Below are 24,584 nucleotides of genomic sequence, written 5' to 3' on the forward strand. Positions count from 1 at the left end.
GATACAAATATATACTTTTATATAAATTCATGCATAAAAGATTAAAAGCACACAGTTCAAGAAGTGACATCTATGTCCCACATTATAAAGCATTGATTTTACCCCAGTAAGAACCCCACACAAGAAGTTCGTATAACAGGTCAGCTATTGGCTTGTTCAAGACCTTAATTTCTTAGATGTCTTCCTGTTGACTCTATTAACTAATGCAGGTTTATTTTATATTTCCCTATTCTTGATTCTCAATTGGCTGTCCATCTTCCTGTAAGATAAGGACTTCAAAATGGAGCTAGAAACATAAATGTAAGTGGCCTACACACAATAAAATTTTCCTTTCTACACACATCCATTGATTCTACTTAACTTTATTATTCCCTTAAGGGTAATCTTTCTGAGTGTTGTCCCTATAATAGGGAATTAGATATAACTATTGATGTGACATTCATTTGAGTAGATAGAAATAACATTCTTTAAGTTAAAGATGGCAGAAATTTCAAAAACAGAAAGTTTAACTATATAAAAAACACAGGCCTTTTAAAAATATTATTTGGAAGGCTTATTCTAGGCATTTATGGCTAAATTTACAGTCTTTAAATTATATTATTTCTAGGAGGAAAGCCATAGCGTTGGAATAAAAAATTATTTTTATGTAATTTGAAAGAAAATGATTTGCTGTGTTTTAATAGCTAATTTCAAATAGCATCAAATCTTCAATCCTATTGAAGTTTATGAACTCAGAGGATGTTAATCAGGTGAGTCCCCTACAACTATGATTTTATAAATAACTACCATATAATTGATAATTCAGTAGCAGAAGTTAACTAGAGTGGGGAGATTTTGAATATAAGTTGCTCTCCATATTTCTTATTATTTTTGAGTCTTAATTTTAGTTTGTTTAACAGAAATGCAAGGACAGATAAAAATACAATAAAGAATTTCTCTCAATAGAAAAGCATTTCCCCTAGTCATAGAGTTTTAGAAGTCAAAAGAACAACCTACTTACTGTACTGTGGAATAAACGCTAGCTCGGAGAGGTAAAGTGACATGCTCCAGGTGATATGCATTTTAATTGCTTTAGAAAGATTAGACCCAGAATTTTCCCTACTTTCAATTCTATAGTCTTTTCAATATTTACAAAACAACCCTTAAACTGCAGAAACAATTTATATAGGATGATAATACATACCCCTCACTATCTATAAAATTTTTAAAACCAGTGATTATGTAGGATTTGTTTATGTAAATGCGAATTTGTTGGCAACAAAAATGTATAATCTACTGGGGTTTTTAGCATTTGATGAAATTAAAGGTTTTGTTTTATTATTTATGATGAAGGATAATATTAAATTTTTATAATACTTTTATAGCTAAATCTCAAAGGAATTTAGACTGTCAATTTAACCACACGAATGGTGAAATGTATGTTATTTCCTCCTGTCTGTAATAACGTATTTCTCTCTCTCTCCATCCATCCACCCATCCATTTTTCTAGCAATTTATAGCTTTTTAGTTTGAGAGAAATTGATTTGTATCCATCATTAATTTCTCACATACACAATTCACCTGGGATAGTATATATCTGCTAGACGTGATGGCTCAGTCTCCCACAGAAGAGTATTATAAGGGCTGTAAGGTTCTTAAAAGCTTTTCGAACGTGCCTTTCTTCTCACAAGTTCAGAGTGCTTTATCGATATTAGCTCATTAATCTTCACAGCATCCTTGCGAAAAAGACAACAGGTATTATCACTGCTCTACATGTGGAACAGCAAATAATAGAAAGGTCAACTGCCTTGTCTTGGGCTTATGGGGAAGCAGCCATGAATCTAAGCACATGAATGCAGAAAGAGCATGTGCACGTACTCTGGCCTAAATCCTTCTGCTCTGAATTTCCTCACCTTCTTTAATACGAATCGTTGGGAGTTCTTATTAACATACATATTCATCTTTAATAAATACATTGAAATGAAAAAAAGGGAGATTGAGAAAAATCTTATAGGTTAAAACACTTCACAGATATAAAACCAAGTGGATTATATGATCTTTGGATCATGATTCAGACAAATTATAAAAATTTGCATTTCTGAATCAATGGAAAATCTGAACAGTGACCAGATATTTAACAATATTTAATGATTATTGGTGAATTTCTAGGTGTGGTAATGTTATTGTGGTCATTTTACAAGAAAAGTCTTGTTTATGAGATACACTCTAAAATATACAGTTGACCCTTGAATAACATAGGTTTGAATTGCTCAGGTCCATGCATACACAGATTTTTATCAATAGTAAATACTATCATACTACACCATCCAAGGTTGGTTGAATACTGGACACCAAACAGGGCATACAAAGGAAGAGCAGAAATGGAAGGCTGGCTATAAGTTACAAGTGGATCTTCCACAGCGGAAGGGTGGGAGCCCCAACTCCTGAATTGTTCAAAGGTCAACTGTATATGGATGAACTTCTATAATGTCTGGGATTTACTACAAAAATTTTACAGGATAAGGGAAAATGTGGCGTATTAAACATTATCTTGTTTCATCATGAGTTGATAAATGAAGCATTTGAGTTTTTTATGCTAACCTTTGTATTTTTTGTATGTTTGAAATTTTCTATCATAAAAAGTTTTTTAAAAGGGTAAACATTTCTCCCTGATAAAATTCTGGTTTAGTATGTTTGTTATGGGACATAAGAGTCTTTACTTTTCACAAGCCCCCTGGTAATTCTTATAATGAGGAAGTTATTGGAAACCCCCTAGTGGCCCATTCTCAAATTTGAAAAAAAAACTTACATAAAAAGCCAAATATTTTAGCATCTGTGATTTATTTGCATGTAATTTTTCTGTGCAGAACTTTGCGTAATGACCTTTTATTGGTGCAAAAATTTAAACTTCCTTTCAGAAGCAAAAGACTCATTACTTATTTTTTTAAATACTAAAGTTATTTTAGTAAAAACCTATTCTTGAGTTGAGTGGGCTATACAGAGCTTGTCAGTAGATTTTACGAAAAATTAAAGGAACAAGGTTCATTTTTTACTGAAATTTTTCTACATCAGATCAAGATAGTTCTACTCTGACATAGAATAATGTCAGAGTATTTCCTGTTAGACAAGAATTCAGGCTGTTACCCAGTCTTGAATAAAACTTTAATAATTGCTTAAGAAAAATGATTTGAAAGTATAGGTCTATCTTTGCCTTTTCAAAGAACCATATAACTATTTATGCAAATTTGACCTTAGTAATGAGAAGTAAAATGTTTCTTTGGAAAAGAACCAGTCACTCATGTTTGTAATATAGTAAAATTCTCATATTGCTGATTGAATGCAATTTAACTTAGTTCTTCATGAACTCTTAGGCATTAAGCTGACATTAACAATTTGAATTAGCATTTAACTGATGATCATTTGATGGCAAATTGAAGCCATAGGAGGAACAATTAAAGGAGGATTTTCTAAAGATGATACAGTATTTTTTTTCTATTCCAGGATTATTAGAGAAACCTTTCAAACAAAGAAACCTTATTATTTTCACCAAATTTCCTCAGTAAATGTTGTGGCTACATTTTTATTTTAACTTTTTTTTTACAATTTGTTTTAACTTGGACGTAAGTTTGAAATTGGTATAAATACCATATTTGATTAGCAAATTTGACTATTAAAAGGTATTAAAATTATTTAATTAATAAGAGGCTAGTATAGTCCAGTGATCACCATCTACTTCTACTACTTAGTTCAATTTAACAAGAGCAGTTGTATTACTTAGGCTTATAAAGCATCATACACAGGCTTTCTGGGCACTGACACTAACTACAATATTTGTGATGGAGGGGTGGATAGGTATAGCTCAGTGACAGAGTGCATGCTTAATATGCATGAAGTCCTGGGTTCAGTCCCCAGTACCTCCATTAAAAAATAATAATAATAAAAATAATAATAAATAAATAAACCTAATTACTACCCCCCCAAATTCTGAGCTTTGTTTAAATTAAAGAAATATTTTTTAAAATTTGTTAAAAAAAATCTGTGTATGTAAGTCAAGTCTTATATCAGTGTAGACATCCTTCACACAAAACTGTTTTTCTCTGTGAATGCATTTTAATAGTTACTTTAATTATTGTGCATGTACAGCACAGCCTGGTTTTACTCATTTGCAGAGATGATCATTTCCAAGATTTCCTACCCATTGACCCAATTCTTGATCCCCTCTTTGTTTTTGAATTAATGGGAACTTAGCATAGTGGGAAGACAAGGAGACCTGAAAAGTGCTTCCTGTGTTTCTGAAGCCATCGGCATGAAAAACTATGGTAGTATAATACAAATATGCTTTCAAAAATTAAATTTGCCCTTTTAAGTAAGCCTTTAAAAGTCATTTTTACTGACTGGTGATTATTTAAAGCTCTGCATGTCTACTGTGTATAACCTTTGACAGCAAAACTTTCTGAAATGGCATGAGTTCTCTTGCTGAAATCTACAAAGCTACATTTCTCATAATGTATCTGAGGTGACTCAGAAGTGACTTAATGAGGGGAGGGTAACAGCTGGACGGTTCATAGATCTGGTGTGGAAGTAATATCCATAAGAAAAGTTCTGGTTAGTTAGAGCATGCCATTTTTTTTTCTTCCTATTTCTTCTTCTGAGATAGTAAAACAAATAGCTGTGTTTGCCTCTGTCTTAGCCTTCTCAGACGGCCATACCAAAATACCATAGACCTGGGAACCTAAGCAACAAATTATTTTCCCCACAGTTCAGGAGGCCAGAAGTCCACAATTAGCATGGTTGGGTTCTGGTGACTGACCTCTTCCTAACTTGCCTACTGCTGCCTTCTCCCTATGGCCTCCTACGGCACAAAGAGAGACCTCTCCTCTTCGTGTAAGGCTACTAGTCCTATCAGTCTAGAAGACGGTCCTTATGACCTCATTTAAACTTAATTACCTCCTAAAAGACCTGTCTTCAAATACAGCCACATTGGATGTTACTTCAACATATGAATTTGAAGGGGGTCATGATTCAGTCATAGCAGCTTCTCTCCCTTTCTATTAGTGTTACTTTTCAAGCCAATATCTGTCTTCCCTTGTGTTGCTATAGTGTTAACTTTGTGTACAGTTAACGGAATAAGATTTCCAAATGAGAAGTCCGATAGACCTGGCTGAATATCCCAGCTCCATTGTTTAATAGTTGTGGAATTTTACACAAGTTAAATTCTCTACGCTCAGTTTCCTCTTCTCTAAATTTGGAATAATAATATATAGATACAGATTTAATTATTACAGGTAATGTGTTTAGTACAGTGCCTAGGGGTAAGTGATTAACTGCTTTTTAAAAAATTTTAGCAGTGTAATTGATATATAACATTATGTCAATTTCAGGTGTACAACATAATGATTGGCTATTTGTATATATTGCAAAATGATCACTATAATAAGCCCAGTTAACCTCTGTAACCATAGTTTCAACATTTTTTCCTCATAACAACTTTTAAGATCTACTTCTAGCAACTTTCAACTATGCAATACAGTGTTAACCATAATTACCATGCTATACATTATAACCCCATGACCTATTTATTTTATAACTGCAAGTTTGTACCTTTTGACCTCCATCATGCATTTTGCCCATTCATCACCCCTCTCCCCTGCCTCAGACAGTAATTTGTTCTCTGTATCTATGAGCTTGGTTTTTTATTTTCTGTTATTTTGTTTCATTCTGTTTTGTTTTGGATTCTATATTTAAGTGAGATTATATGGTATTAGTCTTTCTCTAATTTATTTCATTTAGTATAATGTCATGGTCTGTCTTGTTGTCAAGTCTGTTCTTTTGTCACAAATTGTAAGATTTTCTTCTTTATGGCTGAATAATATTCCTCTGTGTATATGTGTGTTTGTGTGTGTGTGTGTGTGTTTACCACATTTTCTTTAACCATTAATCCATCAGTGGACACTTACATTGTTCCATGTCTTGAGTGTTGTAAATAATGCTGCAACAAACATGGGGTTCATGTATTTTTTCAAGTTAATGTCTTTGTTTTCTTTGGATAAATATTCAGAAGTGAAACTGATGGATCATATGGTAGTTCTATTTTTAATTTTTTGGCAAACTGTCAAACTGTTTTCCACAGTGGTTGTGCCAATTTATATTCCCTTGCAATAGTGTACAAGGATTTACTTTTCTCCACATCCTCCCCAACATTTGGGTGTGTGTGTGTGTGTGTGTGTGTGTGTGTTTATTGTAGCTATTCCAATAGGTGTAAGGAGGTATCTCTTTGTGGTTCTGATTTTCATTTTCTTGATGGTTAATGATGTTGGGCACCTTTTAATGTACATGCTGCCATCTGTATATCTTCTTTGAAGAGGGAGTATTTAGATTCTCTCCCTGTTTTTTAACTGGATTTTTTTTGTATTTAGTTGTATACATTCCTTATATATTTTGTATATTAACCTCTTTTCAGATATATGATTTGCAAAAAAAATTTTTTCATTTAGTAGATTACCTTTTCATTTTTTGATGGTTTCCTTTGTTGTTCAGAATTTTTTATTTTTATGTAGGCCCACTTGTTAATTGTTACTTTTGTTGACTTTGCTCTTGATGTCAAAACCAAATATTCATTATCAAGACTAGTGTCAAGAATCTTGCCACCTATGTTTACTTCTAGGAATTTTATAGTTTCAGGTCTCATGTTAATGTCTCCAGTTCATTTTGAGTTAGTTTTTGGGTATGGTATAATATACTCATCCAGTTTCATTTATTTTGCATGTGAATGCCCAACATCATTTACTCAAGAGACTGTACTTTCTACCATTGTATATTCTTGACTCCTTTCTCATAAATTAATTGACTGTGTAAGTGTGGGTTTATTTCTTATCTGTCTGTTCTGTTCCATTGACCTGTGTGTCATTTTTAATGCCAAAACCATACTGTTTTGATTACTAGAGCTTTGTAGTATAATTTGAAATCAGGGGCATGATGCCTCCAGCTTTGTATTTTGTTCCCAAGATTGCTTTGGCTATTTGGGGTCTTTTGTGGTTCTATACAAATTTTAGGATTGTTTTTTTTTTCTGTGAAAAACACTATTGGAATTGTAATGGGAATTGTACTGAATCTGTAGATTGCTTTGTGTAGTATGGACATTTTGACAATAGTAATTCTTCTAATCCATAAGCACAGTATGTCTTTCCATTTATTTCTGTCATCTTCATTGATAAATATCTTACGATTTTCAGTGTAAAGATTGATCTTTAACTTCCTTGGTTAAAGTTATTTCTAGGTATTTTCTGTGTTTGGTATCAGGGTAATGCTGGCCTTATAAAATGAGTTTGAAAGTGTTCCCTTCTTTTTTTTTTGCAAGAGTTTCAGAAAAATTGGCTTTAATTTTTTTAATGTTTGGTAAAATTCACCAGGAAAGCCATCTGGTCCTGGGCTTTTGTCTGTTGTGAGGTTTCTGATTACTGATTCAGTCTTGTTACTAGGCCTTGCTCTGTTCAGTCTTTCTATTTCTTCATTATTATTTTTTAACATTTTTTATTGATTTATATTCATTTAACAATGTTGTGTCAAATTCCAGTGTTCAGCACAATTTTTCAGTCATTCATGGACATATACACACTCATTGTCACATTTTTTTCTCTGTGATTTATCATAACATTTTGTGTATATTTCCCTGTGCTGTACAGTGTAATCTTGTTTATCTCTTCATTATTATTTTGGTAGGTTGTATGTTTCTAGAATTTTATCCATTTCTTCTAGGTTATTCAGTCGGTATAATTATTTATTATAGTTATCTTATGATTCTTTATATTTCTGTAGTATCGATTGTAATGTTTCCTCTTTCATATCTAATTTTATTTATGTGATGTTTTTCTCTTTTTTCCTCTTGATCATTCTACAGTCATTGTAGTCTCTCAGTTTTTTCTGCTTTGAATTTTGCTGTTTCTCTCCTTATATTAATTTTGGTCTTATTCTTTTTCTAATTGCTTGAGGTATTTAAAAAGGGTTGTTTATTTGAGATTTTCCTTGTTTCTTGACTTAGCCATTTATTGCTATGAAGTTACCTCTTAGATCTGCTTTTGCTCCATCACATTAGTTTTGGGGGATTGTATTCCCATTTTCATTTGTTTCAAAGTATTATTAAATTTCTGTTTTGATTTCATCTTTGACTTACTGGTTGTTCAGTAGCATGTTACTTAATTTCCACATAATTGTGAATTTTCCAGTATTCTTATTATGATTACTATTTACTAATGTGATCCATTATGTAATGTCCTTTTTTGTCTTTTGTTACACTCTGCTTTAAAGTCTGTTTTGTCTGATATACCCTAGCTTCCTTTTGATTTCCATTTGCACAAAACATGTTTTTTCATCTCTTCACTTTCAGTGTGTGTGTCCTTAATTCCGAAGTGAGTCATGTAGGCAGCATATATATGGTTCTTATTTTTTATCCATTGAGCCAATCTGTCTTCAGATTGGAGCATTTAATCCATTTCCAGTTAGAGTAATTATCGATAGGTATGTACCAGTCACCATTTTGTTAATTGTTTCCTGGATTTTTTTTTTTTTTTGGTAGGTTCTCTGTTTCTTTCTTCTTCTCTTGCTCTCTTCCTTTGTGGTTTGATGGCTTCCTTTAGTGATATGCTTAAATTTATTTCTCTTTATCTTTTGTATAATTCCTGTAGATTTTTGTTTTGTGGTTACCATGAGGCTTACATAAAGCAATTTATATTTGTAACAGTCTATTTTATGTTGATAACTTAAGTTTGAATGCACTCTAAAACTCTACATCCCCCACACATAATGTTTCATGTTTTCAATGTCATAATTTACTACTTTTTATTGTCTGTATGTATTGACAAATTATTGTAGTTATAGTTATTTTTACTAATTTTGTTTTTTACCCTTGATGCTAGCTTTGTAAGTGATTAACCCACTATCTTTACAAAATTTGATTATTCTGAATTTTACTGTGTTTACTGGGAGACTTATGTGTTAATATGTTTTCCTGTTACTGCTTAGTAACCTTTTATTTTAGCTTTAAAACGTCCTTTACATTTCTTGTAAGGCCAGCTTAGTGGTGATGAATGCTTTTACTTTTGCTTGTCTGGAAAACTCTTTATCTCTCCACAATTTTGCTGGGTAGATCATTCTTCATTAGCAGTTGTTGTTTTCTTTCAGCACTTTGCATATATTCAGCCACTCCTTTCTGGCCTCCAAAGATTCTGCTGAAAAGACTTGTTGATAGTTTTATGGATTTCTCTTTGTATGTAGTATGTTGTTCTTCTCTAGATACCTTTAAGTTTCTTTTCTTGTCTTTAACTTTTGACAATTTAATTATAATGTGTTTGGTATAGGTATCTTTGGGTTCCTCTTACTGGGAACTCTGTTGCCTTCCTGGATCTGAATGTCTGTTTCCTTCACCAGGTTAGAAAAGTTTTCAGCCATTATTATTTTTTCTTTCTTCTTCTTCTTCTTCTTCTCTTAAGACCACTATATTCCAAATATTGCTCCACTTGATGTTGTGCCATACTCCCTTAAGCTACCTTAACTTTTTTTCATTCTTTTTTTGTTCTGTTGGTCTGATTGGGTGAGTTTCACTGCCCTGTCTTCATGTTCACTGATCCTTTCTCTTGCTTCATATAGATTGCTAGTGTATTTTTCAGTTCAGTCATTGTATTCTTCAGCTCTGACTTTTCCTTGGTACTTTCTGTCTCAAGGGTCTCACTTTGTTCATCCTTTCTGTTCTTGAGCTCAGTGAGCATCTGTATGACTCATTTTGAACTCTTTATCAGATAAATCATGTATCTCCATTTCATTAAGGACTTTTTCTGAGGTTTTATCTTGTTCTTTACTTTGGAACATATTTCTCTGTTCTTCATTTTGCTTGGCTTTCTATGTTGGTTTCTATGGATTAGATAAAATAACTACCTTTCCCAGCCTTGATGGTGTGGCCTCATATAGAAGATGAATCATATCATTCAATCCTGCCCTAGCTCTTGGTTATCTATCAAATGTTTGTAATAGTTCAAGCAACCTACTTTATCCTTAGTGGTTCCTGGTAGTTGAGTGTATGCAAAACCTGTCAGTATCCCAAAGAAGAGGCTCTTAGCACCTAAATTCAGGCTGATGGAAAGCCAGACCCTCAGGCAGCAGCTTGTCAACTATGCAAATATAAATAGTCTTGTGAGATATCCAGAGCCAAACTATCTAGAGGTATACCCTGGATGGCAGTTGGAAAATTTGGGATGCCACACATGAGTACAAGTTCCTTTCCAAGAGATACCAGTGAGCTAAAGCAAGACTGAGGGGGAGACAAAGATGACATCCACTGACCCTTATCCCCTAAGAATACCTCAGTAAGCCTCTATGTGTGTGCAAAACCAGAAGCCCTCCCCTCAGACCAAAGCTCCAGACAAGCAAATAGGCACCACTCTTTCGCTATTTGTTAATAGTCCCGTGGGATCCAGGAATGCAAGCTCCACTGGCCACTATAACAGGCAACCAAGGGACATCCCCTCAGCAGCAGCCACAAAACCAGGATATCAGGTGTAAAAATTGGGCCACCAGAGGCACATATAACCTCCCCTCCTGAAAATACTGGGTCTCTGGGATGTAGCAAAGAGAAAGCACCCACCCTCTGAGGGATTACAGTTGGCCCTTAGACCTGTATTTAATCAGTAGCCTGCCCCTCAGGCAACAGCTACAAAGATAAGCTAATTGGCCTCTTCACAAAGACTGGGCACCTCAGGCTACTGCCTCTTTGCTATGCCCTGGGGGAAGGAGCTGGTTAAGAATGCTTTCTCTGTGACTGTCCTGTAGGACTCACAAGTGTTAGTTCCACTGGCCAGTAGACTCAGGTGATCTAGACGTGTCCTGTGGATAACAACTGCAAAAATCAGGGCACCAGATGGGGGTCCAAGCTTTTCTCTAGGATATACTGGCAAGCTGGAGCAAGGCAGAGGGAGGTCACAAGGATGATACTAGTCAGCATCCATCCCGGGAGAGTATCTCAGCCGGCCCTACGTGTGTTAGGTTGGATGCCTGCCTCTCAGATCAGTGCTTTAAGATAAGAACATAAGCCTCCTTCACAAGTCTGGGTGCTTTTCAGTCAGCTGCCTCTGTGGTGGGTCCTCAGAGGGTAGTTCCATGTAGGTCTTTAAAATCTGTTTCTCAGCTCACTGCAGTCTTGTGGGTCTCGTGGGCTCAAGCTCTGTTGTCTTTCAGAGACGGATGTTTCGAGGCTCACTTCTCAGGCTCAGGTCCTAAAAGTTGGGGTGCTGATGTGAGGTTCAAACCTGTCACTCTTCAGGCAGAAGCTTGGGTTTGTGAATTTCCTGATTGTCGATCACTGTGCTGAAGGTGGGTGGGATTCATGACAAGATGGTGTCTTACCTTCTCCTACCTGCTTTGATGTTTTTTTCCTTTTCTTGTTTGCTGTTAGAGTCACTTAGCTAGTTTTTGGGTCTGTTCTAGAGGAAATTGTTCATGCATAGCTGTATATTCATAGTGCGTGTGGGAGGAGTTGAGTGCTGGAGTTCCGACATCACCATCTTGGAACTGATTCTTGAATGCTTTTATTAATTTCTACACTGGTCCACTGTCTCAGTGTAAGTGAATTATACATGGGCATTCCTTCCCTCTGTACATCTTTATTGAATGCTCAGTCTGTCATTCTTTGTTCTCATAGAGGATGCATCAGTGAACAACACAATATTTCCATTTTCATGGAGGGTTCTCTGAGGAAGGAATTACATAGTAAACATAAAAGACCATCACCTGATAGAGATAGTCTGGCAGAAAAATTATATAAAATGATAAAAGAGTATGACAGGCTGGAGGATATCTCTAACCTGTGAGTACTAAGAAAGAACCAATTTTGTAAATATTAAGATACAATTTTCAAGATAGAGGGAGAAAGAATTTAGTTAATTCAAGTAATTAAAGAAAAGAATCAGTATGGCTGGAACAGGGTGGGAACAGGAGCGTGCTAAATTAGCAGAGGGAGCCTAGACATGGGGCAGGAGGCTTCACGAGAAATGCAAAACAAGGAAATTGTCTTCCATGAGAGATGCCAAGAGTTTTAATAGTTTTACACAAGGGAATGATGTCATGGGAAATATGTTTAAAAAAAAACACCACTCTGGCTTCTATGAGAATAATGGATTGTAGGCTAAAACTGTAAGCAGAAAGTGCAGCTAGGAGGCTATTGCAATGTCCAGAAATATTAATGCATAGCAAAAAGCAACCTCTTCCTATTTACTCCAGCCAGGTCTCAGCAGTACTCTAAGAATTCTGGGGCATAATACATTTGTCTTTGAAGATTATCATCTATAGAACCTTGCATAAATAGACTATCAAATTACTTTCTGCTGTTATGGTTGTTAATAGATGGAGTCTGGTACAATGTCTGCTTTACGTATAGGTGGTGGTCAAATGCACCTATCGCCAGATGACATGACAGTAATCTCTTTGTTGCTGTTGACAGTGGGAAATACTATCATTTATTCTTAATCATCTTACTCCTTTTCTTATGATAGTAGGAAAAAAATAAAATGAGTAAAACAAATGTAACTCAAAATCACGACTTCGAAGTTTCAGGTTCAGACCAACTGCAAAGTAATGTGAATTTAAATTGTAAGTAGCTGTGATTGAGCTAGATTCAGCACAGCCAGATAGTCAGATTAAGGCTATGTATCAAAACAATTTAAGTTCATTTAAATGTATTTAAATTAAAATTTTAAATTATTTATTTTAAATAATTATACAAAGGTTGTGGCAGGTATCGAGTGTAATGTGGAAAAGATAATGGTCCAAAACTTTAACTTAGTTTTGTTACAGACAAATATTTGCTTTCTATTAGAGGTGCTGACACTGAGGGAAATTTCAGTTGTAGGCATTTTAATTATCTTTTTTTTTTAAGTTAATAAAGAGAGAAGAAGCAAAGATATTCCTAGGAGACTTAAGTAACATAAATATGCTTTTAATTGTTAATACTAGTTGATCCTCTGTTACATTAAAATAAAAAAGACATCACAAACTAGAAGGTAACTAGGGTCATGTACTTCATCCCTGTGATTGATAAGAAACAACTCTTCTTATAAATAATTTTAGCATGTATGTCTTTCTCCTTTACTTACTATTCACAGAAAATTCTATATAGAATCAATACCGACTCCAAAGTAAGGACAAAAAACAAAGTCACGCTTCTGGCCTTTGAAAAGCTGACAGTGAAGGAGTTAGAAACTTCAACAAGTGATTTTAATATAGAATGCTTAAAAGCCTATTTCTACACTAAAAAAAAATTAAACAAAAAGTAACAGACTCTGCCTTCCATTTTTTCTATATAGCCCATAGCAAACAGGTCTCTGGTTCCCTTCTAACACATTTACTTTTATTTTACTAAGGTCAGTTAGTATAATTCCTTTTGCAAAAGTCATCCATAACCAACATGCTAGGGGGAAAAAAAGTTAAGTCTTTATTGTACAGGGCCTCTTTCCTGTATTTGACCCAGTGTTTACCCCTTCCATCTCTAAACTATCCATTTCCTTATTGTCTCCCTCAGTGCGTATTCTTGAGTTTCTGTATGTTTGTACACAATCCTTCCATATCTTCTTCTTAGTTAGTTTTTGGGCTCCTTTTTCTCTCCCTCCCCACCCTTAGGCTTTGAAATGGACTCTCTGTTCATTTTATCCTATTTTCTATTCCTAGGTGACCTAGTTCATGAAGACTTGCTTGCTAAAGTCTCCAACATCCTCACCTCCAGCATCTCTTCAATAAAATAGCCAACATAATTTAGTGAGTAAAATAATTTTCTTTAAAGTTTTAACATTTTTAAATGTTCATTTTTAACTCGGTGGCATAATACAAAAACTGAGAATTACTAACAGTATATTATTTTAATTTGCACTTTTCTAAGAGGCAGAAATTGAATTTGGTATATACTTAGTAGACTGCTGATAACATGATAAAATTAATATTGAGTCTAATTCTACAATAGGAGAGTTGTTAGGAAAATATGTTCTAATCTTAGTAAATTACCATTGTCTGGGACATTAATAATGTTAAAGTATGGTCTATCTTCTTATATTCTGGAAAGAGTCATTTACTTTGAGTGAACAAGAATTTACTTTTAAAATAGAACTTTGTTTTTCTGACTGTAACTGTGTCTGATATCAGCTAGTGAAAGTAATAGCATTCTCCTTGGGAAAATCCTGTGGATTTGCTTAAAAGGTAGTGTTAGTGTCATATATATATGTGTATATATATATATATATATATATATATGTGTGTGTGTGTGTGTGTGTGTATTTAAGTTAAGGAGTTTTTTAAAAGCCCTCAAGAGAAGATGAGGAAATAGAAATTTTGGTAATTATGTTTGTCTGTGTCTTCACCTGGATATCATTCATATTCAGACCTAGATAAACCATTTAGAAAGTCCAAGTGGATTTCATTTCATTTGACTATTGCTCACTTAATTTATTCACTGTGTCCGAACATTACTGGGTGCCTGTTATTAGCCATAATCAGAGTTCAACATCAAATGCTGTGACAAAGTGACAGAGTCCCAGCACTGTGAATGCTGACTGTTAGCCAAAGGCTGAATACTGGTAGTCAGCGAGCAGCATCTGACGGGGAGATGTGTTTGTTTGGTCTGCGAGGTCACCAAGGTTCCTACCACTCTTTATTGTTTCTCATTGCTGTCTGGGCATGTACCACTGTGTTTACAATCTCTAGTCGTGTTTGTTCAGTCTTGTGACTGGGCTGAAATTTAACCTGCAGGAAAAATGGAGAGAGGGAAATAAACCATCATGGAAGAACTATCAGCCCAAATACTAATATGAAAGAACACGGTGAATTTGGATTTAATAGGCTTCTTTATGCAATGACATCTAATGGGTAAATCTGAGGGAGAAGGTACGGGCTTTTCAACTGGTGTGTTTTAAATGATGATAATGAATGAAGTCATCTAGGTCCTGGTGTATTTGTGTTTTGTTTCTAATCCACAAATCCTTTGTTTTAAATAACATTTAGGAACAATGTATAAAGCTGATAAAAGTGGAGTTACTATGATTGAGTTTTCTGTGGGAGTATGTACACTCTAAACGTAGAGTCTGGAAACCACAGGAAGAGGGAAGGGTCAAGAATGGAGCTCTAAAGGATTACCTATATTTGAGTGTCAAAAATAAAGAAGCAGCAGGGGGAAGTCTGAAAGTGAATAGTCAGTATAACAGAAAGAAAACCAGAAATTAGCATAGAAAGGAGTTTCGAAAAGAGGGCATTTGATCTGGCAAAGCCATTTAGAATAAAAATTGAGACCTTTACTCTTAGCTATTTATTCACTAAATGAAAAGAGTAATATGTGAGGTGGAAAGAAGCCAGAGAGCTATGTTTCTAGGAGTAAAGGGAGTTTAAACAGTAGAATTTTTTGGAATACAGAAAAATGTTATGGCAGCAGCTTGAAGTAAAAGTAGAGTCAAAGAAAAGCCTCATCTGTTGTTTGATGGAAAAGAAAACTATCTGGAGAATTAAAGCAACAGAAGAAAGGGTGATAATGAACATAGTAAAATTCTGGACTAGGTAAGAGGTTGAGGAATAAATAAAGCAAAAGGAGGGATTTACATTTAGAAAGGACAGATATTCATACATTTATGAAGGAAGGAAATGATGGATAGTTTAAAGATTGGAGGAATTTACAATGGGTAATCTTTATTTTCCTTGTAATACAGAGCACAAGGAGTTTGTTAGAATCAAATAGGTAGAGATCGGTAGAAAAACTGAAAAGAATAGTTAAATTACAAAAGAGTAGATGAGAAAAGCCCAAAATGATATTAGCCAGGATCAAGGGAAAACAAAATCGCTATACTGTGTTGAGGTTCTAGTTGTTATTATAAACCATATCATTTTAACTGGTGTCAACTTGAAACACTAGCATCATTCTCCAGATTATACATTTTCTCACTGGTAAAGTAGTAATAACAATTCTGATTTTTAAAGCTATTTCATGTGCCTTGGGTGATATATCAATGCAGAAGTTATAATTCTATTCAGGTCTAAATCAGTTTGTAATTAAATGTTTCAAGATCAATTTCAGATCATTCTCATCAGCAGTTCATATTTGGAATTCACAACTAAAATAGGATGAATCCAAAATAAAGTCATATCCTGGCTTAGTTTTGTGATGACTTTGGATCAATTTCATTTGACAGTTGGGATAGATCCATCTTGGAAAAAAAAAAGCTGTACAAAGATTTGGATTTATATGAAAAAAGAGCACTTTATCGTACGTGCATTTTATAGTCAATAGCTTCTTAATCTCTAGCTGTTACACAAAACAAGATTGTCATCACTTTTAGACATTAAGTCTCAAAAAAAAATGGTGTAATATATCTTTCCATTCATGATACTGACCATTTTTGAATTATTACTTAAAATCCCACAAATACTTATGTCTTTAAGCAAATTATAATTATATACTGCAAGGTTAAAAATCATTATATATATAACAATTATTCCTCATAGCTATGAAAATGAGCTCAACTTTATTTATATACAGTGAGCTACAGCAGGTCTATTATAGGATGAATGGTTGGTGGTGTATGTACTATGAATCATTTTTCCAGGTCCATACATGCATGCTCTGTCGATGTAGTCACTTGCCTGCTTCTAATTTGAGTCTGTAGCACATATTTGCAAAAGATCTATATTATGAGTAGCATCTATTTATCATGAGCAGGATTTTTTTAATTGAAAGCTAACTGGCCTTCATATGGACATTGCCTTCACTTGAATAGTCTTTATCTGAGCATATTGCTTTAGGCTACAATTATTAGTGTCTTTCTTGCAGTGAATTCCTCAATCTCTGTTTTAAATATTGTAATTTTCATAAGATTATTTTAAAAGCTTGCTCAATTAAAATAATCGAGTTTGTCAAAGGATTAATAATGAGAGAACCCTGAAAGAATGAATAATGATCCGTCACGTAAAATTACCAGATTAGATTTGTTTGCTCTTGATTATCCTGGTATTGTCTACAGATGCACATATATAAATTTATTTTTTCTAGTTTTATTGAGATTTGAAAGACATCACTGTATAAGTTTATGGTGTACAGCAAAATGATTTGACTTAACATAGAGTGAGAAATGATTACCACAATACGCTTAGTTAACATTTATCATCTCATATAGATAGTTAAAAAAAGAAAAAATATTATTTTCCCTTGTGATGAGAACTTTTAGGATTTACTCTCTTAACAACTTTCATATTCACCAAAAAGCAGTGTTTATTATAGTCATCATGTTATTCGTTACATCACTAGTACTTATTTATCTTCTAACTGCAGTTTGTACTTCTTGATCACTTTCATCCAGTTCTCCTCCCCTCACTCCCTAAATCTGGTAACCACAAATCTGATGTCTTTTCTATGTGTTTATTTGTTTGGGGGGCATTTTTGTTTATTTTCTTTTAGATTCCACTTATAAGTGAGATCATACAGTATTTGTCTCTGACTTACTTAATTTAACATAATGCCTTCCAAGTCCATCCAGGTTGGTACAAATGACAGAATTTTTTTTTTATAGCTGAATAATATTATATTTTGTATATGTGTGTGCATGTGTATGTATAAATTATATTTATATCCCTACTTCTACTTCTTTATCCATTCATCCATCAATGGACATTTAGCTTCTTTCCATGCCTTGGCTATTATAAATAATGCTGCCACGAACATTGGGGTGCAAGTATCTTTTCAAGTTAATGCTTTGTTTCTTTGGATAAATACCCAGAAGTGGAATTGCTGGAAGTCCTATTTTTAATTATTTGAGGAACCTCCATAATGTTTTCCTCATTGGCTGTACAAATATATTCCCACTAATAGTGCACAAGGGTTCCCTTTTTTCTACATCCTTGTCAGTGTTTATTACCTCCTTCTTAATGCTACCTATTCCAACAGGTGGAAGGTGATATTTCACTGTGGTTTTGAAGATTAGTAATGCTGGACACCTTTCAAGTACCTGTTGACCATTTATTTATCTTTTTGTAAAAAAGTCTATTCAGGTCCTTTGCCCATTTTTCAAATGGATTATTTTCTTGCTATTGAGTTGTATGAATTCTTTCTATATTTTGGATATTAACTCCTTCTCTAATGGTTTGCAAATATAGTCTCCCATTCTTTGGATTATCCTCTCATTTTGTTGATCATTTCTTTTGCTGTGCGGAAGCCTTGTAGTTTCACGTAGGCCCAATAAGTATTTTTATTTTATTTCTTGTGTTTTATATGTCATATCCAAAGAGTAACACTCATGTCACAGATCCTTTTTCCTGTGTTTTTTTTCCTATGAATTTTATGGTTTCCAGTTTTACATTTAAGTCTTTAACTCATTTAGAGTTTATTTTTGTGAGTGGTGTAAGATAGAGGTCTAGTTTTTCTACTAAATGTGAATATCCACTTTGACCAGCACAATTTATTGAAAGGATTCTTTTCTGTGAGTATTCCTGGTTCCTTGTCAAGTATTAGTTGACCATATATGCATGGGCTTATTTTGGGGCTCAGTTCTGTTCTGTTGGTCTATGTGTCTGTTTTCATGGTAGTATGATACTGTTTTAATGACTGTTACTTTGTATATAGCTCGAAATCTGGAAGTGTGATGCCTCTAGCTTTGTTCTTTTTCTGGATTGATTTAGCTATTCAGGGTCTTTTGTGGTACTCTACAAATTTTAGAAATTTCGTTCTACTTCTATAAAAAATGCCATTGGAATCTTGATCATTGATTTATAAATGGCTTTGCATACAGCACGGGCATTTTAGCGGTATTAATTCTACAGTTGCACAAACATGGGATACTTTTCTGTTTATTTGTGTCTTCTTTAATTTCTTTCAACAAAGTCTTATAGTTTTCATAGTGGAGCCCTCTCACTTCCTTGGTTAAATTTATTCCTAGGTATTTTTATTATTTTTGATGCTATTGTAAATAAGATTGTTTTCTTTCATTTCAGATAAATTGTTGTTAGTCTATAAAACTATAGTACTTTGTGTATTAATATCATATCCTGCAACTTTACAAAATTGGTTGATTGCATCTAACAGCTTTTGGTGGGGTCTTTAGGATTTTCTATATAAAATCAATCATCCACAGATAGAGCCAGCTGTTTTTCCTTTCAAATCCTGATGCCTTTCATTTATTTTTCTTACTTCATGCTCTGGTTGAATTGCAGTACTATGTTGAATAGGAGTGTTAAGAGTTAGCCTCCTTGTCTTATACCTGTTATTAATGGAAAAGCTTTCAATACTTCACCATTGAGTATAATGTTAGCTGTGAACTTTTCCTATATGACCTTTACTATGTTTAGGTACTTTCCTTCTATACCTACTTAATTTGTTAGGAGTTATCCAATGAATGAATGTTGAATTTTGTCAAATGCTTTTTGTGTCTATTGAGATGATCATATCATTTTATCATTTTATCATTGTGATGTATCATATTGTATTATTTTATCATTGTGATATATCATATTGTATTATTTCTATATGTTGAACCATCCTTGCATCATAGGGATTAATCCTACTTGATCACGGTGAATAATCCTTTCAGTGAGTTGCTTAATTCTGTTTGCTAGTGTTTTATTGAGAATTCTTATATTTATATTCATGAATTAAGGATATCCTATAGTTGTTTTTCTTTTAAAATTCTTCCCTGACTGTGTGATGATGGCCTTTAAAATGAGTTTGGGAGTGTTCCCTCTTGTTTCTTTTTGTGGAAGAATTTGAGAAGGATTGACTAATTCTTCTTTAAATGTTTGGTGAAATATACCAGGTACTCCTGGTACTAGTATTTTCTTTCTTTCTTTCTTTCTTTTTAAATATTTTTTATTGAGTAATAATCATTTTACAATGTTGTGTCAAATTCCAGTGTAGAGCACAATTTTTCAGTTATACATGAACATATATATTCATTGTCAAATTTTTTTTCACTGTGAGCTACCACAAGATCTTGTATGTATTTCCCTGCACTATACAGTATAATCTTGTTTATCTATTCTGCATTTTAAAATCCCAGTCTGTCCCTTCCCACCCCCTGCCCCCTTGGCACCACAAGTTTGTATTCTATGTCTATGAGTCTGTTTCTGTTTTGTATTTGGGTTTTTTTTCTTTTTTTTTTCCCCTAGATTCCACATATGAGCGATCTCATATGGTATTTTTCTTTCTCTTTCTGGTTTACTTCACTTAGAATGACATTCTCCAGGAGCATCTATGTTGCTGCAAATGGTGTTAGGTTGTTGGGTTTTTTTGGCTGAATAGTATTCCATCGTATAAATATACCACCTCTTCTTTGCTCAGTCATCTGTTGATGGACATTTAAGCTGTTTCCATGTCTTGGCTACTGTAAATAGTGCTGCTATGAACATTGGGGTGCAGGTGTCATTTTGAAGTAGGGTTCCTTCTGGATATATGCCCCGGAGTGGGATTCCTGGGTCATATGGTAAGTCTATTCCTAGTCTTTTGAGGAATCTCCATACTGTTTTCCACAGTGGCTTTCCTTGCTTCCTTCTCCCACTCTTAATGATTTAGATGTCTTCTTTTACAATTGTGTGTTTATTCCTTTTGTAATTCATGGCAGTTTTCTCCTTTCCAGTTATAAGTTTCTCATTTTTGTAGCATCCCGCTTCTTTTCTATTTAGGGTAGACCTGTCAGTATTTCTTTTAGCATGGGTTTGGTGTTGCTAAACTCTTCTTAGTTTTTGCTTGTCTGTGAAGTTCTTTATCTCCCCTTCTATTCTAAAGGATAGCCTTGTTGGATAGAGTATCCTAGGCCGCAGCTCTTTTTCATTCAGGACTTTGAATACATCTTGCCACTCCCTTCTGGCCTGTAGTGTTTGTGTAGAGAAATCAGCTGAGAGCCTTATGGGAGTTCCCTTGTAACTCACTCTTTATTTTTCTCTTGCTGCCTTTAGGATCATTTCTTTATCCTTGACTCTGGCCATCTTGATTATGATATGTCTTGGTGTGTGTCTGTTTGGGTTCTTCCTGTTTGGGACCCTCTGAGCCTCCTGTACTTGGAGATCTGATTCCTTCTTTAGGTTTGGGAAGTTTTCAGTCATGATTTCTTCAAATACCTTTTCAGTCCCCTTTGTTCTTTCTTTCCGTTCTGGAACCCCTATTATGTGTAGATTGGCATGCTTTATATTATCCCATAGGTCCCTTACATTGTTTTCATTGTTCTTTATTTGTTTTGCTCTCAGCTCTTCTGATTGGGTGCTTTCTGTTGTCCTGTCTTCTAGGTCACTTATTCGTTCCTCTGCATTATCTAGCCTGCTTTGTACAGCCTTTAGGTCAGTTGTCATCTCAGCAAATGAGTTTCCTAATTCTACTTGGTTCTTCTTTATAACTTCTGTTTCATTTTTGACATATTTTATATCTCTAAACACTATTTCTTTTAGTTCCTTCAGTACTTTGATCACTCCTTTTTTGAAATCTTGATCTAGTAGGCCATCAATGTCTATTTCCTTGATCGTGCTTTCAGGGGATTTCTCTTGATATTTTAATTGGGAGTCATTCCTCTGCTTCTTCATATTGCTCATATCTCTGACACTGTGGCTTAAGGAGTATCAGTTAATGAGTTCTCCAGGAGATGGTGTGCTCTTAATGATTTTATCGAGAGGTCTTTGTGTCTTCGCCCTGTTTCACGAACTCAGCTTGCTGTTTCCAGAGGCCCTCTGTTGGCGCCCTCATCTGTGCTGCTCCCAGTGGCTGGCTCTTGGCTAGCAGATCGCGCCCCCTCCCAACACTGGATCAGGTGCTGAGCTCTTTCCCCGTGGGTCGGCAGGGGGTGCGTCGCTCCCCCTCCCAATGCCACAGTCAAATGCTGCACTTGGGTGGGGCAGGTGGGCGGATCACAGCCCTTCCCAGCACCGTAGTTAGGTGCTGTGTTCCTGCCAGGAAGGTGGTTGGCCACCCACCCTCTCCTGGCGCCAGTCGCTCTGCTGCTCTGTGCAGCTACCCGCTCCGCCTCGGGTTGACACTCTGAAGGCAGGCTCGGGGAAGACCGTGGAATGGCCCTGCCCCTGCTCCATGCCAAATCTCAGTTCCTTGTTTGTCTTGACAGTGCGAGTTCTCTGAGGTGCCAGGGCAGAAAGATCTTATCTGTCTCAGGCTGTAAATAAGTCTCAGTCCTGCCCAGGAGGTTGCAGAGCCCCCGGGTGCAGATTCAGGTCTCGGCCCCCACTGCGCACGGGAGGAGATGGTGGCTGTGGCTGCGCCCCGCCTCTCTTATCACGAGAAGCGCCAGTAATGGCAGCACAGGTCTGAGGAGACAAAGGCTACAGTGCCCCTCCCCACAGGGCACACCAGCTGTGTTGCTTTGCTTTTTTCACAATTTATGAGGGACTGAGGTTGTTCTGCTCTGTATCCCCTCCCAGCCATGGCGTGCAGCCCCCTGCAGTCCCCCCAGGGCTGCCTCAGTGCAGCCACCCATCCTCCACCCGGCTTGGGCAGCCTGTCCCGGCCCCAGCTGCCAGCTCACATCTCAGGCTGAGTGTTGCAGGGACCCTTTGTGGCTGTTTAACTCAGTTCTGTTGGTCAAGGGGTGCTTGGGGCAGATTTGAGCCTCAGAGGCTCCCTCTCCATCCCATTGGCCTCTCTGTTGGAGGGGGGAAACCCCTTGCCGCTCCCTCCCTGCAGGATTGGTCCCGCACTGTTTTGCTTTTTCTTCTTTCTTTTTTCCTTTTTTCCTACCAGATTTTTGGTGTCTTTGTCTTTCGAAGAGGGTAATGTTCTGTGGGAGTTCAGCAGGTGCTCTGGTTGGCTGAGTAGGTCAATAGATGTGAGTTTTGGTGTATTTGTGGGAGAGGGTGAGCTGCAAGCGTCCTTCTACTCCACCATCTTGCTTCTCTGGTATTTTTTTTCTTGAAAGATTTTAAATTACTGATTCAAAATCCTTAATAGTAATTAATCTGTTCACATATTCTGTATCTTCCTGATCAGTCTTGGTAGGTTGTACATTTCTAAGAACTTTTCCATTTCTTCTAGGTTGTCCCAATGGTTTGCATATACTTATTCATATCAGACTATTATAATCCTTGGTATTTCTGTGGTGACAGTTGTAATACCTCCTTTTTCGTATATAATTTTGTTGATTTTGTTCCTCTTCCTTTTTTAATGTGATTAATCTAACTAAAGATTTGTAAATCTTGTTTATCATTTCAAAGAACCAACTGTTAGTTTCATTAATCTTTTCTATTGTTTTCCTGTTCTCTATTTTATTTATTTTGGCTCCAATCTTTATCATTTTCTTCTGTCAGCTAACATTGGGCTTAGTGTTCTTCTTCTTCTAGTTTCTTGAGACTGGAAATTAGAGTTAGGTTATTTATTTGAAATCTTTCTTGTTCCTTAATGTAGTTTTTTTTATCATTATAAACTTCCCTTTTAGAACAGTATTTGCTTCATCCCATAAGTTTTGGTATGTTGTGTTTCTGTGTGTGTTTGTCCCAAAATAAGTTTTTATTTCACCTTTAATTTCATCTTTGATCTATTGATTGTTTGCTAGGATGTTAATTTTCATATATTCGTGAGTTTTCCTCCTGTTATTGTCTAGTTTCATACCATTGTAGTCAGAGAAGATACTTGGTATGATTTCAGTCTTCTTGAATTTGATAAGACTTGTTTTGTGGCCTAACATATGGTTTATCTTAGAAAATATTTCAGTTTAGATTTCTGAATGTCTACCAGTGATGTTCTCAAGCAGGCAGGTGCACTAATAGGGCCTCTTTTTGTGTGAGGCCACTGCCCAAGCTCTGAGGCAGTGAATACACAGAAGATTGTGTATTCTGCTGCTATCAGGTAGAATACTTTATGTATGTTCGTTAGGTCCATTTGTTTTATAATGTGATTCAAATCTGCAGTTACTGATTCTCCATCTGGATTATCTATCCATTGTTGGGAGTGGGGTATTAAAGTCCCGAACTATTACTAATTGCTGTTTATTTCTACTTTTTGCTCTGTTAAGTTTCACCTTTTTAGGTGTTACAGTGTTGGATGCATAAATATTTATAATTGTTTTATCTTCTTAATGGCTTAATCCATCTATCATTATGTAATTACCTTCTTTTCCTTGTTTTACTATTTTTTAGTTTAAAGTCTATTTTGACTGATATAAGTATAGCTACAGCCCTCCCCCCTTTTCAGTTACCATTTGCTTGAAATACCTTTTCCAACCCAGTATTTTCACTCTGTGTGTCTTCAAGATTAAAGGGAGTCTTTTGTATGTAGCATATTGTTGGGTTTTGTTTTTTCATCCATTTAGCCATTCTATTTCTTTTGATTGGAGAATTTAACCTACTTACATTTATAGTAATTACTGAAAGGTAAGGGCTTACTACTGCCATTTTGTTCATTATTTCTGGCTGTTTTGTAGATCCATTGTTCATCCTTTCTTAGTCTTTTTTCTTTTTTAATGAGTTTTGTTACTAGTGTGCTTTGACTTGTTTAGCATGTTTGTATACTTACTACAGGTTTTCTCCTTGTGGTTACCATGAGGTTTACATAAAATATCTTAAAATTATAATGACTTATTTAAACTGACAACAACTTAGCTTCCATGGAACTTCTA

General features: G+C 35.2%; 1 protein-coding gene across 1 annotated transcript in view; it reads left to right on the forward strand.

Annotated features, from left to right (window-relative positions):
• Positions 1-24,584, forward strand: part of LOC116277674 (uncharacterized) — a 294,446-nt gene that overhangs the window by 235,792 nt on the left and 34,070 nt on the right. The window contains exon 6 of the mRNA XM_072970829.1: positions 13,687-13,773. Coding sequence (XP_072826930.1) covers positions 13,687-13,695 — 9 coding nt within the window. The 3' untranslated portion in view covers positions 13,696-13,773. The remainder of the gene's footprint in view (positions 1-13,686; positions 13,774-24,584) is intronic.

Source organism: Vicugna pacos, chromosome 1 (genome assembly GCF_048564905.1).
Source record: "Vicugna pacos chromosome 1, VicPac4, whole genome shotgun sequence".
Classification (NCBI taxonomy): domain Eukaryota; kingdom Metazoa; phylum Chordata; class Mammalia; order Artiodactyla; family Camelidae; genus Vicugna; species Vicugna pacos.